Here is an 18,735-nt window from a genome sequence, read left to right on the forward strand (position 1 = left end):
TATTCGGCGGTGTAGCTGAACATGGGAAGGAATGTGTAGGATGGTGAAGCAATGTGCATTTTTTTGAAAGTCAGGGCTGTGAGACCCCACCCACTATGGCTTTTTATGCTACCCAAGAATGAAAGATGGGGAAATGTTGAAATCAGCCTTAAGAGGCAGTATTGCTATGGATCAGGCTTAAGATGGTGGAAGGATGTCAGGCTGGGAATAAAACTGAAAATGCACTGTGTTGGGAAGCCTCTGCTTAAAGGGCCTTTGGGTTGGCACAGAATGTTCACAGAAGACTTGCACAAGGAGATGTCAGGATAGAGGATTGAACACAAATTTTCCTGTGAAGATTCTCTAAAGATTACATGTAAAACACAGTGATGAAAATGCATACTTCTGGTTTCATAGTTGGAGTCTTATAGCAACAGTGCCCTGACATTTTTTTCCACACATTTTTATCACTATTTGCATCAATGTCATTACACTTTGAGCTTGTGTTTTTGGATCAATGCTCTATGGATTCATTGAACGTTATAGTATATGGATAGGCTGATGTAGTGGGATGAGTGAATCGGATAAGTGGATCAGAGGAGTGATCCAGATGATTTAAGGGTCAGTGCATCTGCTCAGCACTGATCAAAAAAGGCTTGTTTGACAAGAACAAAGAGATGCCAAAACATTGCTTTGCATAATTATTGCTTTCTATAATTGTTTTGGGACAGCAATAGGAGAGAGCAGGTTTAGGCACCCACAGTGGGCAGAGAAACAGACATGTTTCTCTGCTAGTGCCTTGGAAATGGACAGGAGGTAGATGATTATATGAAAATGACAATTTTTGAAATAGTTTCATCAATGCACATTTTGTGTTATTTCCTGCACTGGAAACCTATATTTGATCATTTCCATCAGTCTCTCTGTATCTATTGGTTCCTGCGTTTTAATATGAGTGTCTGTATTTTGATTACTGTATTTCAGCAAGTTGACACAGAACTCTGAGGCCCAGTAAAATTAAAAATAAAAAACTGAATAATATAACTTATTTGAGAGTTGAGGCAGTACAGTAAGAGGGACACTGCACTCCTGGAAAGAGTGGTACATGTTTTTGCCCTAAATGCTAGTGTCCCGGTCACACTTCCAATTATTATTTTCAATACATTCACATAAATTCATGCATTTAAAATGCACAGCTAACAACCAACAATATGATATGATTTGGTATTGAATTAAGTATGTTATAGAACTGTATTTTACTTGTGGAAAAGCAGATTTCCACATTACTTTAAATAGGGATTGAGAATATATTTACATTTCTGCTCATCAGTGCTGTGGATGTTTTATACATATCAAGTATGCATGGACTGTATATGTCCTGTAGTTCATTATATGTCTTATAAAGGGGTGGTGTTGTAGTTTGCATAGAAGCATTCTACAGGTAATTTAACTCAAACAGAATGTCTACAAGTACTTTTTGATCCCCATTTTCAGGTTAACATGGTGATTGGCATTCTGGTGTTCAATAAACTGGTGTCCAGAGACGGGATTCTGGACAAGAAGCTAAAACACAGAGCAGGGTAAGTGGATGACAGTGATTTATCCTCATTTGTCTCTCTCTTTGTCACAATCGTTCTCTCTCTGTCTCTCTGTCTCTCTGTCTCTCTCTCTCTCTCTCTCTCTCTCTCTCTGTCTCTCTGTCTCTCTCTCTCTCTCTCTCTCTCTCTCTTTCTGTTTTTTTCTTGCTCTGTTTTTCTAAGGCACACACACACACACCCACAAACACTTAAATGAGCATGCTCACTTTGACACTGAAGTACATACACCCACATGCTAATATACAAACACATGCGCAAATACACAAACACGCGCGCGCGCACACACACACACACAAAAAGATGCACACACTTTTGACCTTTACCTTTTTAAAATGGAGATGAGGCACCTTCTCCTTGCTGGGGGAAAACAAAAAAAATCAAAGAAAGAGGTCAGAGCTCCCGGAGAGAGATGTGGTGTCTCGTTCTGGCAGAATCAGTGCATGAAGGGAATATTTAACAGCCTCTTATTGAATCTGTCTGCTAATATGCATAATCTGATACAGGACCTCAAGTTGGGATGACAGTTTTGCCAACATTTTTTGTCTTGTTGTGCACTGTTCTGCAGGCAGATGAGTGAGCCCCATACAGGATTAACTCTAAAATGTGCCAAATGTGGCGTTGTATCAACAACTGCTTTATCAGCAACTACGGCCAGCAATGCGATGTAAGTGCCCAGTGATGCCTTGGTCAATCAATAAGATTATGTTGCATGCAAGTCTATGTGCGTCCTCTGCACCCGGAGAGTGGGATTAGGAGTGGCGTGGAAAGAACAGCTGGCTCTGAGGTTCATATCCATCAACCAGCTTTTTTTCATATAGGTTGCGATGCCGTACCTCAAAGAGTGTTCCTTTTAATTTGCCATTGTTACAAATGCAATTATTGATGTCAATATGGTGAAGGCATGGCATGTTGAATCAGCCACTCTAAAATACCACTGTTCACAATACATGGATACCGGAGGTATGAAGGTAATTTGGCTTGAAAGCAGGTGAGTTGGATTCCGACATGATCCAGCGTGTGTGTGTGTGCTGTTACCTGGTGCCAGTGGTGGGATGCAGGGGTGTATGCGCTTCAGCAGAAGGAGGTGAGTAATCCCTTGTCCTATTTCCCCCTTGGCTCCCTCTCTTTCTCACAGGGCTTCTCTGTGGAGCTCTTGTGTGGTGCTGCCACTTCTTGCCCTAACCTGGATGTCAGCAGTTCTGGCGATGACAGACAAGCGCTCGATACTCTTTCAGATACTCTTCGCTGTCTTCGATTCGCTGCAAGGATTTGTCATCGTCATGGTCCACTGTATCCTTAGGAGAGAGGTAAAACAGACCAGAATCTGTCATGCTGACATGCTGGCTCGTTATAAAATCTTACTTCAGCCTTTTAAGATTTAGTCGTGTGGGCCAAATGATCAACAGTATTTTTACTTTCCCTCCGGCGTTTTACAAATATCATGTAAAATCAGACAGGACCTCAGCCACTTACATAACCAGATTCAATGATTCTTTTTTTAACTGCAGCAGTTTCATCTTTTTTTAAAGTCATACTTAATGAAGACTCATTTTGCTAGAGTGCATTTTCAAGTGTTGCAAGCATGTGCTGGTGAATTGCAGTTGTGTTCTTCACTGTGTTACAGGTACAGGATGCCTTCAGATGTCGATTGAGAAACTGCCAAGATCCAATCAACACAGACGCCACTGGAACATTCCCCAACGGGCATGCGCAGATTATGGTAGGGTTTCAGTCTTCATCCTCTGCAGGCTGCCTTTAATTCTGAATAACAGGAACAGAGGACTTACCCTGTTGTATTACCTATGCATTTTTCACCACTTTATCTGAGGCTCAAATAAACACAAAGTTGTATTAATGTAGTATGTAACTCAAATCTGTAGTACAGTTCAAAGTGTGAATTGGTTTGTCTTACAATTCCTTTTGTTTTTTGTCTCTTCAGCAGTCAGCTACACAAATGATTAAATTGGTTTTATGTGATTGAAAGCTATGACATTAACAAATACATATTTCCTAATCTACATCTAAACCAGGGAGACCTTGAGGCTTTGTATGTGAGCATTTTTTCTGAAAGGCAGTTGTTAAACTTAAAATATCAGATGCAGAATATAGACACTGCCTCTCTATTGACTCCATTTCCAGATTATTAACTTAAAAAATGAAATCTGAATAATAAAGAGGGAGCTGCTTATGAAGTGCTTCTCAGATCATATTCCCATATTCTGTATGCTGTAGAAGTAATTTAAAATATCTTCAACATAATTCTTGTTATTAATGATATGCCAGTTTATTCCATTATCTATTGACCTTGGTTGAACATGATGTCCTTTGCCTAATTTATCACTTGGTTTTGATTTAATCTAATCTGATTTTTCTTGGATGAGCAGTCGTTACCTTAGGGTTCTTCGTTTTCTGGGGAGCGTGCTGGTTAAAGTGTAATTACATGCTGTGTGTACAGTACACTCTCCCTGTAACAAATGACACCAATTCTGGTTGGTTTCTCACAGCCTTAGTGCCTCAGTCTAAACTGCTGTTTGATTGAACTGATTCATCACACTTGTCATGCATCTTTTCATCTCCGGGCCCGAACCGGCTTTAATGGAGAAACATTTTCTGACTGACCTTTGAAACGCCATGCTAGTCTCTTGATCTGGTGATGTGCCACAGGCTCATAATCATTATGATCCTCTATTTGTATTCTAATGTCTCTTTGATAGACATTGTTTCACAGTGGTGGAATTACAAATGTGCCACAGCACAACGGCTCCCCTTATAATAATTTGTTGCGCATCCCGCTGCTGCATAGCTTGCTGCCATAGTGCTGCGCTATCACTTTTAAAACCTGGGTTTAATTGATGTAGTGATAAAACGAGGAGCTGAAAATATGAAGCATAGACTTGAGTGTGGTTTGTATAACTGGGAAGTGAAGCGTTACAAGTACAGTTCCAGCACCCAAGCAAGACCCTAATATTGGATTTTATTTAACGATAAACTAAGCCCAGGGGTCCAGGTGGGGATTGATGCTTTCTTTCTGGACATAAGAAAAACTGCACCAGCTGCATTCTGACCACGACACCCCTCTCCCAACAGACCGACTTTGAAAAAGACGTGGACATTGCCTGTCGATCAGGTAAGGAACAGATGGTTTCTCATTAATGAGGTGCTAATTGCTTTAGCTTCACAAAGCCCCCAAAGACATTGAAATGGAGTGAAAATACCCTCGTTACATAACAAAATGAATTATTCCTGTGAGGGCTCAGCCACTGCAAAACAAGTCCTCTTCAAAACATTTATTTGTCACTGGTGAGAGCGCCATATGAAGATTTAGTTCATAGTTTGACACCTTCCAAAGTCGTTATCTTATAAGCTTGCTACTTTCTTTAAGCCAAAAGTGACATTTGAGCTGGCCTGGGAGAGATCAACAGTGCATGGTGATTTTTTTTATTCAATTCCCCAATGTTCTGTTTTTTTTCTTTTATATCCATTGTAAGGCAAACAGAATGGACAATTCATCCCTTAACAGAAGAATATTGGGTACATTGTTACTGTCTTGAAATTTTAGTTTCAAGTCAAGAAACATAATCTTCATTGTGACAGCCAGCAGAGCCAGTCTGGCCTCTGTGGTGTCCATGCAGAACTCTAGCAGTCTTTATGGTCTGACAAATATCTGACAATTGTCTGAGGCCTACATTCAGCAAAAGTACAAGACTCTGTGTCCTTATCAGCTCTGAATTTTTTCATCACTCGCTCAATATTTATAGACCCCCTTACCAGCAACTAATACTGCAGGGTTGTGAAACAAAATCACCAATATTTATTTGGATTCTTCCTACCAGTGCAGAAAATGCTTGGTTGGTCTGCTTTCTTCAAACATGACAGTATTTACACTAGTTTGTGTGGGTATTTGTGTGTGTATGTGTGTCTTTGTGTGAGAGTGTGTGTGTGTGTCTGTGTTTGTGTAATCTGTGGAAACACCAGGATGGAGTGTCATTACAAGATAGAATCATTTCAAGACATTACCATGTAGCGTTTTATGCTGAATTAGATGGACAGTTTAAGAAAATTCTCCAGTGGCAAAATGGCCACTTTAAAATGCTAATTTTGATATTAAAGTCAGAAGTAATTATTGCAGTGATTCTTTTGCTTATACCATATTTGACTGTTAACACTTCAACCTCTGGCTAGCTTTGTGGGGAGTATAAAAGTCCTGTCTACTAAAATGTCTGTAGTAACTGTTGAAGCTGTCTTTAAAAAGCAGCGCACTGTGGTTACATGAATTAAAGCGAATACAGAACTAAGGTGGCCTGGATCAACAAAGAGTAATTCATGATGTGGAAGACTTTCGATCCCACGCTCTTAACTTTTTCAAATTTAGTTGTATTTGCCAAGGTGACTCCAGTTATTTGTTACTTTGTGTGATAAAGTAGATTTGTGATTAGTAATTATATTAGAATGCCAGTGCGAAAGAAGAGGTTGAGAGAAATGAATGTTTGACTAAGGGAGATGACAGGGACAGGGGATTAAGTTAGGAGGCTCATGCAGAGGAGTAGACCACTGAGCCAGGAGAATGAAGTAGTAAATTGAGGTAGGAGACTGAGATACAGGAAGGACAAGGCATTAAGATTAAAAAATCCCTAGATTACACCATGTGACAAGTAAGTACTGTACAGCAGAACATTTATCTAGTCAACACTTGGTCAAATAAGCAAATACCATTCAACTGCAGGGAAGTAAAACTTTGTTACTTGTATAATGTAAAAGGTGAATGTGATTTGCTTTTTAATATTCCAGGAGCGTCATGTATCTGTTTAGATAAACTCAAGAACCTTGTTCGTGTAAAAAACAAATGACAGTCTATTTCAGTGTTTACACAGCATGTTGTTTTCAGGAAATGAGTGCTGAAATGTATACATACTTTAATGGAAGCAAAGAAATCTATTCTCAATCTCACAGTCAATTTATATAAACATCAGAAATGACCAGTGTTAGATAAGTCAGCTAATGATTGTTATGACATTTTTATGGATGGATTGGACATTCAGAAAATGTCAGAACTGTATCCTATATTTTACAGATTTAAGATGAGCTTGGATTGTGGTGGGTAGAAGCAGGGTATTATAGGTAAGGGAGCTCTTGTAAATTCAAAAAGAAGCATTAGAATTGAGAAAGAAATGGGGTGAAAGATGTGGTTTTTTCCAATCCTAACTCCATTAGGAGAACATGAGTTATGTCTCTTATTTAAGACTAGCTGTGCTGCTAAGTGCCTTTAATTCTGTAGAGCCAGTATTTTTGAATATGCAGCACCCTTGTAATTACCCAGATTAATAGATACATAGATTGAAACTCATAGCCATGTGCAAAAATTGTAGCATCAGGCTTGTGCTTAGGTCATGAGCTTTGAGTTAAAAGAACTTGAAACAAAAATATAAGGACATCCACAAAAGAGCCAGTGTTTTCTAATTCAAGGTACTTTGAGAAAGAATGTGTTAATGGTGTTGATATTTTGCTGATTTAATATCCAGACCATCATAATGTTTCAAAGATGGCCTTTCTCAGAAGTCCATTTTTATAGTTGTCAAGTTCTCTCTCATGGCAGAGTGAAAAACTGCTCCATTCTAGATATTTAAATGCACTGAAAAGTGTTGAAATGTATTTTACATTTCTCACCAGGAAATCTTAAGCCTTTTTTTAACTCTCATGAAATGGAAACTTCCAGAGACATTCTTCTTCAACGTCACAAACAAACCAATAATCCAAGCAGCTTTTATGGAAACAAGCACTTTATGAGGAGCTCTCAGATCACTCTGAACTACTTCAAAATCCATGGAGTCATTACGGTAATTACTAAGCGTATCTAGTATCTGGGACTGCCTGGTGCCACCCTTTTATCAAATCACTTCCACACCGCTGAATAGCACTCTCACATTGACTTGTTTCATTAGATGGCAGGTTTGGGTGACCATGGCATTCAGTAAAACCCAGAGACCTTTGAGACACCTGGTTTTTGCACTGTGCCCTTAACCTGAATTCAATTAAATCTATTATTACTTGTTTGTATTCACTGCAACATATTTTAATTAGAGGAAGTAATCAACAGACTCATGTCCCCTTAATCAATGGAAGAAGCCTTTTGAGCCTGCGTGGGTCATACGATCGAGTTAATCTTAGTTTCTCTACCAAGAAGTCACATGGATGCACCTTTTGGACAAGATATTACTTACTCATAGGTACATTACTTTTACTGGAGATTCTAATGTAAAATGTTCATCATAATGTCTGTGTGGGTGTTCTAGCAACAGATTCCTCTGGGATCGTCTTGTATTCCTTGAAATATAAACCACATTTGATCTTGATGTGTGGTGGCTAATATACAGCAATCAAAGTGATGTATAGGCTTTATGTATTCATAAATATGCTGAAGTTACCCTGTGGGTGCACTCGTTATTCACATTGATCGGTCTGATCATTTACAAGGTAAACCATTTCAGCGGAGTCCTTCCAATGTCACACACTGCTGTCATGAATCAGCCTTTATCTTGAAAGGGTGTTACATCTCTGTCCCTCTCTCTTTGAATCAGGGGGATTGATAGCTGATATAAAGTGGTTCACAGTATATGGTCACCTGCTGCAAGATGTGGAGGACGTCCAGTTACATATGTGCAAACTGGGTCAAACTAGAATGCTTAAACATAGTTTCAGCCATATTGGTTTGCACTTTGCAAAAACTACTGTAGAAATTTTATTTATAATTTATAATTAAAATATGCTTAATAAAATTGATTTATTTTCACAAAAATCATCCATAAGTGTATATTCACATTTGGCCTAACAGTATCATGCCTAATAATCAGCCATAGTTTAGGAATAATTATTTATTTAAAAATGGTATGATATGAGCATGTGATTGAAATTACAATATTTGATTATTATATCAATTGTATCGCTTTTTGTGATGACATCACTTGTCAGAATGTATAAATGAATATGGACAGAATGGCAAAATGGCTGACCTGAATACCATGTACATTGAATTTATTATGTTTTGATGTTATACCATAGTGACTGTGGATAAATATTTGCATTTATGTTGGACTTTTCAATGATCTCAAAGCTTTAGTGAGTTAATGAAGGTTCAGTGAGTTCACTGAGTGCAGCTGAATCCAGCTTTTCTTAAAAGGGTTAAAACAACAGCAGATACGTTCTGAACCGCATGCTCACATGAACATGAGGCCTATGTGCTCAGTGGGCAAAACAAAGCATTATGTGCCGGCTGCCCTGGCAGCGCAACACAGCACCCGTTCTCCAGACTGAGCGTAAACACGGCGCTTTGCAGACAGTGGATGGCGGCAGGCCGCGGAGACAGTCAAAACCACGCAGCTGGCTTCACTTTGGGACAGAGAAGGGGAGGGGGGGAAATCTGAAAATGATGCTCCTTTGCTGCAAAGCTGTCAAGTTGCATCGCTGTCCAGATCAGCATTGAGGGATACCATTTGAAACGGGTGGTGGATGGAGAGAGAGAAAGAGAGAGACAGAGAGAGGGAGCAGGCCCCAGCAGCCCAGCATGAATAACATGTATTGAGCTGAAGTCAGACCTTGCCGTGCTCATGCTGCTTCTTCACACCATGCGCCCAGTCTGTCATAGGAGCCATCCGAGTCAGCCTCTTCTGAGCTGCTTTCTTTGAGGTTTCGCTTCGCTAAGTGTTACGTGCAGTGGGATGTTTTCCTTTTTGTGTGCTCATGAATTTGAGTTCTGTGTGCGATGGTAAAATGCTGCTAGTTATTGTCTCTCCTAATATGACACTGGCCAGCTGGGTGGGGAGTTTCAAATGGTGAATGAGTGAATATTTCACCAATTACATCACGGGATATTCAGAATTCCAGAGGGAGATATTAAAAAGAGCCTGGGGTTTTGCCTGAAATGGAATATTAATGTTATCAATGCACAGTAGCCATGAACAATTAACAAAGATTATTGAGGAATTGCATCCCGGGAAATATTTATGTTTTATAGAATTACTAATCATGCACTAAATCTCTTATATCAACTGAAATGTTTCAACTGAATTGTTTATGCCACAGTTACTTTTGTGTAAGATACGTATTCAACCACCAAGGCCAATGTTTTTTCGAGCTTTAACAAAGTATTTAATTGTATCTTTGACCAGTCCGAACAAACACCTTACCCATCTTCTCTGTAGGCGTGTCAAGCTTCAGCCCTGCAGGCCAGATCGGTCTGCACTAGGAGGCAGGCAGTAATAATAACACAATTTCAGGCACACTGACCTTCTCTTCTCCTTTCTGAGACGTTTTCTGAATAGCTGTTGTAATTCCCCTCGGATTTGGGAGCGGAAGATTAAAGTGCCCACAGAACACCTCTCTACAGCACAGTACAGGCTGTTCTCACGGCGCAAAGGGTATTTCAGACAAGGCAGCCAGACGCTCTGGCTCGCACGTCTGGGCTTTACCAAGGTCAGCTGAACCTGAATAGAAAAACATACTGTTTATTATGCAGGGCATTAGGGAGGGCCCTTTAGGGCTGGCCTGTGGAGTCCGTGTGATTTGGTTTGGTTGTTCCGTAGCCCCCAGCAGTTTCTCTTCTAGACCTGGTGACTCTCAGTGATACATTCTTACATCACACACTATGTATGCTTAACCTCTTGCCTCAAACTGGGTGCTCAGATTTTTCCCAGGTATCAAACTACCTTCAGCTTCAGACAGCGTCTCACTGGAGAACTGAATCAGTTTCAGTCCAAGCCTAGACATATCCCCCTTGTGTTGCAGTGTGTGGTCATTAGGGATGACCACAGCTGGTAAGAGTAGTTGGAGAAGTCTGTCTTCATGAGAGCTTTAATTCATTTCGAGTGCCCTAACCCTCCTTCTCACCTGTTCCCCAGCTCTTCACAAGGACATGGGCTCCTGCCGGGCAGCCACCATCACAGGCACCCTCTCCCGCATCTCACTCAACGACGAGGAGGATGAGAAAGGACCCGAGGGGCTCAACTTCTCCACGCTGCCGGGCAACATCATCTCCAAGGTGATCATACAGCAGCCCCCTGGCCTGCACATGCCGATAGGCGTGAACGAGCTGGGCGAGCAGTGCATGGGCGACAGCACTAGCGATATGCGCCGGACCGTCTACCTGTGTACGGACGATGCTGTGCGGTCTGGCGACCCAGATGTGGGGGGCCACGAGATGGGCGGCCATGCCCAGCAGGCCCAGATGATGGAGACTGACTACATAGTGATGCCCCGTGGCTCAGGCAGTGCGCCCACCCTGATGAAGGACGACAGCAAGATGAACATCGCCATGGACGCGCTGCCCCACGAGCGGATGATGCACTACAAGGTCAACCCCGAATTCAACATCAACCCCCCGGGGATGGAGCACTTGGCCATGAACCTGGACCAGCCCTTTGCAGGGCAGGAGCACATGCAGAACCTGCCCTTCGAACCCCGCACGGCCGTCAAGAACTTCCTGGCAGAGATGGAGGAGAGCGCAGGCATGTCAAGAAGTGAAACAGGATCTACTATCTCCATGAGCTCCTTGGAGGTAAACGCCAGCACCAGACCAATTATTTAAACTAGGGAAAATGTTTGGTCAGAAATTCTAAGCAAAAATCATCCGTAGGGTGGCCCATTGACTTATTTTAAGCCATTAACGTGTACTTGGCATGTCTCATGAAACACTTATCTTACGATTGATCTTGAACATTTATTGACCTTTCTAAGAATGTTAAAATTAGTGGCTGGCTCCAATTAGATACATGATAAACTATAATTGTAAAGTCAAAGACTGGTAATTTGTAGATGAGTACCCCTGTGTGAACTTTAGGTTCTTGAATGACAGTGCATTGACATTGACAAGTCTATTAAAAAATACATTTCGCACACCGGCAATTGATATGACATCATTACCTAACTGCTCTAACGTGACATTACCAAATCATGATGCTGCAACCATACAAACAGCATTGTGGTGTATAAGTTGTTTCTTTTTTATTTCAACAGAGAAGAAAATCACGATATTCTGACCTGGACTTTGAAGTGAGTAGATAGTGCTTGACTAATGTTTATCTTACGCTGTCTGTTTGTCTTTACTTAATTTACTGCTACTTTGTGTAGCACTCAGGCTTATTGGTATAACATGGACTTGACAAACATGAGATTTACGATGCCGTGAACGGTAAAGGGGGAAGCAGTGCTGTCATATGCATTCAGAGTAGAAGCTCGCCCTTTGTATATTCTTCCCTTTTTAGTCCCTCAGCTAGTGAATAGGGAAAGGAAACCATAAAAGTGTCTCTGCGCATAATTATACTTTAGGTCTGTGAAGTGTGGTGAAAATACTACAATTAATTGTTTCAGCAACTGTAGCAAAGGTAATCTCAGTACAGTGTGCTTCATTAAAATGTGTATTGAATCTGCTATGAATATACAAACCCTCTGGTTCAGTTCAACTCAATATAATTTGCTTAACCCAAATGGGCGTCCTTGCCAGCAGTGAATTTAGTAGAAATGTGAACATTTCCACAAAGCCTGAATAGTGCTTTCTCAGTTAGAGAATACTTAAAGGACTATAGTGATGTACAGTGAAAAAAAGAATAAGAAAAGGCTGATGACTGTGTTTCAGTTACTGACTCGTCAAACCCTCTCCCTCACAGAAAGTCATGCATACCAGGAAGAGACACATGGAGCTGTTCCAGGAACTGAATCAGAAATTTCAAACTCTGGACCGATTTCGAGATATACCAAATATGGGCGGCATGGTAAGTAACAGGAAGTAGGGGGCTGGGCAAGGAGGTGGGAGGGAATCTTTTGCCCACATTAAGCTATGTGGAAGAATGCGATGGAGTGCATTAGTAGAGATCTGGCTAATGAATTCAACTCAAAGAATAGCCTTTGCCTAACCTGCTAACCACGCATGGAGGGGGTGGGGTGGCTTCAGGGGGTGGGGGATGGGAGATTTGGGCCATGGTGGGGGGGCTGGAAGGGGGGGGGGTTAAAAAGGCCTGAGAGGAAGCATCATCACACTGCAGGCAGTCTGGATGACAGGAGGGGCCTCGCTTGTCTGTCTGCATTAGAACGCATCATTTCAGAAACAAGCACATTAGCTGGAAATGCCCTTTTATTTTTTTTTTCTCTTTCAATTCCGGTGACTAATCTCTGTGCGTTGGTAGATGACTGAAGATTATTCTCATCTGTTCGAGTGCCTGCAAATTTGATACATGTTTGTAGACCCCGCTCTTGTTTACGACCATTGGCGTTCCAGTTAGCTGTTAATTTGTGCACTCATGTGCCCGTTTTAATTTACTGGGGAGAGAGAGGTGGGTTCGCAGTGGGTTTTGGCACCTGCCTGCAGCGAATGAATCGAATGATCATGTGTTATTCATATCCTTCATCGGGCTCTCCTCCGAAAATTGCCGTATCTGTCTCCATGGAAACTGACGCATCCTCCTGCATGTCGCTCGATTTCTCAGGTCTTTCCTTCGTCTTTCCTTTCATCTGCTTTGCGTTGCAGCTATAAATGGCTGAAACGGTGATGGAAAATGCACACACACTCCGATCAGCATGTCTGGGTGGACAGTGCTGGCACCACTGCCGACTTTTGCTCACATTTCAATCAGCCCACAGCGCAATGTCATTTGCAGCTTGTTGCTTAGTAACCACTGCGAGGACGTTTGTATAGGAAACAATATCTGCGTCTTTTTTTTTTTTCATTCTGAAGACCTCTGCAGCAGAGCTGTCAGTAGGCACCGTTTGTCTCGTGCAAATCCTAACCCTTCCAGAGCTTACAGTCTGGTGTGACTGTAACTTAAAGTAGATGAGATTCAATCAAAAACGTCTTTAACTTTATGTAGGTCTATTTCCTGCAGCCCTGGATACTGTATTGTATATCATAGTGAAACCTGCATAATTATATTTTGATAAGACATAATGAGTGAAAAGCTGACCCTGCAGGGATTCCATTTAAGACAGCACTGTTCTTTCTCATCTCATCAAGGGCTGCTTAAACTGCTTTTAGTGCCAATGATGCAGTCACCCCTAATGAGGTGGAAATATTTTGCAGATTGTCTGAACTCACAAACATAGGTGCCCAAAACACTACTGTACCCCTCTGATCCACTGATCCACATCCACCAAAAAAATACCTTGAGGTGTTACTGAACTCTCTCTCTCTCTCTCTCTCTCTTTCCTCTTCACTCTGTTCATCTCTCTACCTCCTTCAACCCCTTTCTCTGTGCATCTTTCTGACTCTGTCTCTCTCTCTGGCTGATCTCCACAGGACAAGGCAATGCCGAACAAAAACCCATGGGAGAGCTACAACCCCGCAAGCGAGTACCAGAACTACGCCACCATGAATGTACTAGAATCCGACGCCAAGGACTCTCTGGAAATGACACCAGCCGAGTGGGAAAAGTGTGTCAGCCTACCCTTAGACGTCCAGGAAGGAGACTTCCAGACAGAGGTCTAAAGGGGAGAGGGGGTGGGAGACATGGAGGGGAAGGATGCATTTTGCACTGAAAAAACGTGAAAGACTTTTCTTACAGCCTTGGCATACATATCTGGACTATACGAGTATGGCAGGGACATTATGTGCCAATACGTAAAAAATGAAAAAAAGAAAAAACTAAAAAAAAAGTCAGTGTTTCTTTTGTATTCTCACTAGTGTTCTTAGTGGGGGGCAGGCAGGTGTACAATATTTACCATCATGTGTTTAAAGTACCTGTGGAATGATTGGGTAAAGGTAATCTTTCTAGATAAAACCTCAAAAAGCAACGACGCCATGTTGTCCCAGCTTCATTGGGTTCGGTCTTTATTTCACTGAACTGGGCCCGGAAGCACAATGTATATATTTATGCAGGTTTTTAAAAAGTTTATAACAGTCTGTTTGGCCATTACTACACTTTTTACTTTATAATATAAAAAAGAGGCAAAAGGATTTTTTCTGTCATTTAAAATGAATGTTTGTCAAAGCTACATTCTTCATTGCTTTAAATGCAATAAAGGTAATACTCACTTTTATATGAATAATATATTTCACAACTTTATTACTGCAGATTCCGCTTGAAGGCTCTCAGCAAGCTCTGTCATCTGCAGCCCTGTATAAAATATTTAAAACAAATGTTGTATGGTGTAAATAAACTTTTGTCTACATATGTTTTACTCGTGCCAATTTATTTTGATGAGAAAATCGCCAACCTGGTTAAAAATAGAGCGCAAAATGTTAACATTTGAAAAAGAAATGTAAATAAAAGAGGAAATATGTTCGTATTGCTTCAGAGGATGTGTCAACTCAATCTCATTGCACTTGTGGCAATGAATGTTACCAAATGGTTTTTTGTAGTGTTTACTTGCTGTTCCATCTCATTTCTCTCTCTCTGTGTTTTGAGCCCTGAATTTTTCTGCTTTTCCAGTTGCTGTTCTTTTTTGGGTTTTTTTTTTGTATTTTTTGTTTTTTTTTTTGTTTGGTTTTGTTTTTCTTGCAGCAGGTACTTTACAGAAACCATTCTGTTAAACTCTCCGTATCAGAGCTACAACAGTAGGGTCCTTACTGTGGTTTTTAGATTACAGCCCTTTAAGTGGGTGTGGCCTGGCACTGAATATTTCACACTGCAAATATGTCACCAAAATAATAGCTATCACCAGGAACTGGAGACATATGGTTGGACGTGATATCAAGGCAAAAGTGTAATTTCTGCGACATTAGGCTGTATTATAATTAACACAAATTCGCAAAGACATCATGCCTGCAATCTATTTTCAAGTAAGTTTTATTGTGTAGGCAAACACAAAAATGTTTTAAGTTACTTAAATCAGCTAAGCAGACAAATATCACGTCCATTATCACTTGATTATAATTATTCATATGAGGCGTAAGCCTTACATCAATTGAAAATTCAATGAATCAAGTGGCTCCCATCCACGTAATGTAAAACATCAAAGGCTAGCAATCTTCTTTATTTTCTCAGAAATGGGCTCAGTTTGTGTTCCAGTGTTTGATTCAGTAAAATACACAGCAGAGGAGCAACAGATGTAAAATGTTGCAAAGACATGCAAAGACAATAGGGTAGGTACCTAGTGACTATATGTAATGCCCTTATTGGAGTAGAATGAGAATCATTGCTACCAGGCTGTAGCAACATAAGAGCAGCCAATAGGATACACAGTACCTACTAAGGTGAGAAGTGCACCTGCTTCATGGTGTGGTCTCTTTGTGCACTTGACTCAGCTCCATATGTGCCTTGAGAAAAAAAAAATAGTTCTTTGTCACTTTGTCATCTTACTTGAAAAAAATGTATCATTTTATCAGTGTGGAAGTATTGGCATTGGTATGCCTTTAAAGTTCTTCATCTCCCCCTCATTAATGCCAAGTGTTCCATTTGACACGATGTCACATCTGGTTACTTCATAATGTCCTTCCAGACTGTTTCAAATCTTGTCTTTTCACATGGGTATCGGTGTACTCCCAGAAACCTTAGATCCTTGCAATATGGTCCATGATTTATTTGATAGATTGTTTATCTGACAAAAAGTGATTTGAATCTGGGGTACTGGAAGCTTAAATTAATGACACAGTAAGATATGTAGAATGTGCACAAGTCATTGTGGGAAAGGTAACATTTTGGGCAACATAGTTTAGCCTTCTATAGTTATGGGAGAAGCTAGCCACATGTTGCTTCAGTAATCATTAGGCTGTTTCAAATGTGTCAACATCACTGGTTAGTACTGATTTCGCAACTGAGTGGATCACTGATGAAAGACAGGATGAAAGAAACAGGCATGTTTGGAAATGAACATTTAAATAAACCATCGGCAAATAAAAATGACCACGGACACTGTGGTGTTTGTTCAGACTGAACTACGGGACAAACCTTACCCCTAGCTTGATAATTATGCCACCTCAACCTGTACTCACCCTGATATGTGAGTGAATTAATGCATGGATATACTGTGTAAGTAATTTCATTTTTTTCTCTCCACACAATTGTGGATAGTGTTCAAAGTACTCAGACCTCAATAATAATCAGTATATCACATCGACACGATCAGCCATGATACGATTTGCAGCATTTCCAGCACAGAATGAGTCATATGGGCATATTATATATGTATATTTACTTTGCAGGATTCTGTATTTCGTGAATTCTGTATTTGTGAAGCTGGCTAAGAATTTAGCTTATATTCAGGATCAAGGAGTGATCCCTCTATATGAGCAGTACACAAAACACAATGTGTGCAGGTGTTCAGTAGTCCATGCAAAATGCTGATCTTTGAAGTATTTATAAATGTGCATGCTTCTCGAGGGAATTTGAAACAAAGTCTTCTGCAGGGCTCTTGGCATCATGCCCCATGTTCGCAGTAACAAAGCATCCCTCAGACAGAGTGACATATTCTAAATGTTAGCTAATGCCCAGATCCAACTGCCACTGATTAAATTCCCCTAATAAATCCTGGTGTTTGGAGGCAATCTGACTCACTAAAGACCCAACCTCCCAACTGATGGAAAACACTTTCACCATCAAAATCATGCCCTATGTCAGCTGGGGAGGGAAATGTCACATGTGGAAAGGAAGATCAGGAGGAGGCAGATGATGAGTTACCTCGTTTGTGCACGTTCATAGCAGCACAGTCCTACACAATTGGGCACTGCTGGCAATATGCTCTATGCACATTCAAAGGGTGTGATGGGCCTTATCCCGGAGTAAGTGTCAACTGTTGGTCGAGGGTTGACTTCTGTCGTACTTCCCGTTCATGCTGCCCCACGCTCACACACTCACTCATTTGCATGCACACCCTCACATTCTTGCACACACTCACATATGCATTTGCACACTTGTACACTTGCTCACAGGATGAATGTGAGTCTTCAGCGTTATGCTACTTATCAGGCTACCTGAAGATGATATGTAATTTATAACTTTACCAGCTGTGAAAACCCTGCAGACAGCTGCCTGGGTACATTGCATCACGGAAATGGCGAGGAGCTGAATAAAAACTTTTTTTTCCTTTCCCTCTGTCTGCCCATCTCCTCAGCAGATGCAGTTGGAGTGCATCATTTCTGGAGTTGAAGGGTTGGAGTGGCACTGGGGGGGGGGGGGGGGGGCTTTAGATACGCCCACAAACTGAGGAGGTGGTGTGCTGAACATGCATTCGTTTGAGAACCAGCCAGCTTACTCACTGCAGTCCAGCCAGAAACAGGAGCTCAGGAACAGGCTTCTTTCCAACAAACTGCTTCTCCCTGGTAAGAGTATACCTGGGAGAGCAGCTGTGAAAGCAGAGGGGGCGGGAGGTGGATGGAGTAGGTGTAGCCTACCGAGTGTACAATAGATGTTTATATATGTTTAAATACAGGCCTGACAGGGTGAAGTTCCCCTTGCATCACTTGAGAAATGTTTCTTGATCGATCGGGGGGAACCTGTCTCGGACACTTAATTGGCTGATTGGCTGGAATGCAAGGACAGCATTCCGCTGACTCATGTATGGTTGGCCAATTAGCTGATTATTAAATCAGGCCAGGCCCCGCACTATATAGGAAATCTTTGAGTGTGTCTAATTTCTTTTTTGTGTCTAATTTTTTAAATGAAAACCTAAGTATTTGATTCAGATGGCCCTCATGTACAGGATCTTTTTTAATAGATACATTATTGGTAAAGCTAGTAGCTTTAGTATCAGATTGACACAAATGAGTGGTAGTAGCAAAGGGTATAACAAGACAAGTGGCCTTTTTTTTAAAAAAAGAAAACACAAGCATTAACTTTTATCAAACATAATCTATAATGGTCTCTGACTTTCATCCTGTCAAGCTTTGATGGGGCAGATCTCATTAAAGTTGGGGCAGATGCACTCTTCAATCACCCTGACCAAAGAGGCTCAAATGTGCCCTTGTTCCCCAGGCCTACCAAACGAGTTATGATCAATGGCCATCATTTCCAGCACCGAAGCCAAATTAATGTGACATCCCACAGTGTCACCAAATAACAATCTTCTCCACTCATCCATGGAAAGACGATTTTCATCATCCTGAACTTTGGGAACGTTTCCCATGCCCTGGGAGCCAGACCAAGTCTTCTCGTCAGATTCCCACACATTATTATGCATTAAACCTGCACTCTGTCCCACAGGGATCCTCCCTGTCACCTACAGGACTGGGAAATTAGAAAGT

General features: G+C 41.1%; 1 protein-coding gene across 2 annotated transcripts in view; it reads left to right on the top strand.

The window, feature by feature from the left end:
* Nucleotides 1-14,499, top strand: part of adgrb3 (adhesion G protein-coupled receptor B3) — a 167,999-nt gene extending 153,500 nt beyond the window's left edge. For both annotated transcript variants that reach the window (XM_036547030.1, XM_036547031.1), the window contains exons 23-31: nt 1,474-1,559; nt 2,143-2,241; nt 2,713-2,884; nt 3,202-3,297; nt 4,665-4,704; nt 10,469-11,124; nt 11,583-11,618; nt 12,233-12,337; nt 13,855-14,499. In XM_036547030.1, the coding sequence (XP_036402923.1) occupies nt 1,474-1,559; nt 2,143-2,241; nt 2,713-2,884; nt 3,202-3,297; nt 4,665-4,704; nt 10,469-11,124; nt 11,583-11,618; nt 12,233-12,337; nt 13,855-14,043 (1,479 nt within the window). In that variant the 3' untranslated portion in view covers nt 14,044-14,499. The remainder of the gene's footprint in view (nt 1-1,473; nt 1,560-2,142; nt 2,242-2,712; nt 2,885-3,201; nt 3,298-4,664; nt 4,705-10,468; nt 11,125-11,582; nt 11,619-12,232; nt 12,338-13,854) is intronic.
* Nucleotides 14,500-18,735: the final 4,236 nt, after the last annotated feature.

Source organism: Megalops cyprinoides, chromosome 15, assembly GCF_013368585.1.
Source record: "Megalops cyprinoides isolate fMegCyp1 chromosome 15, fMegCyp1.pri, whole genome shotgun sequence".
Taxonomy (NCBI): domain Eukaryota; kingdom Metazoa; phylum Chordata; class Actinopteri; order Elopiformes; family Megalopidae; genus Megalops; species Megalops cyprinoides.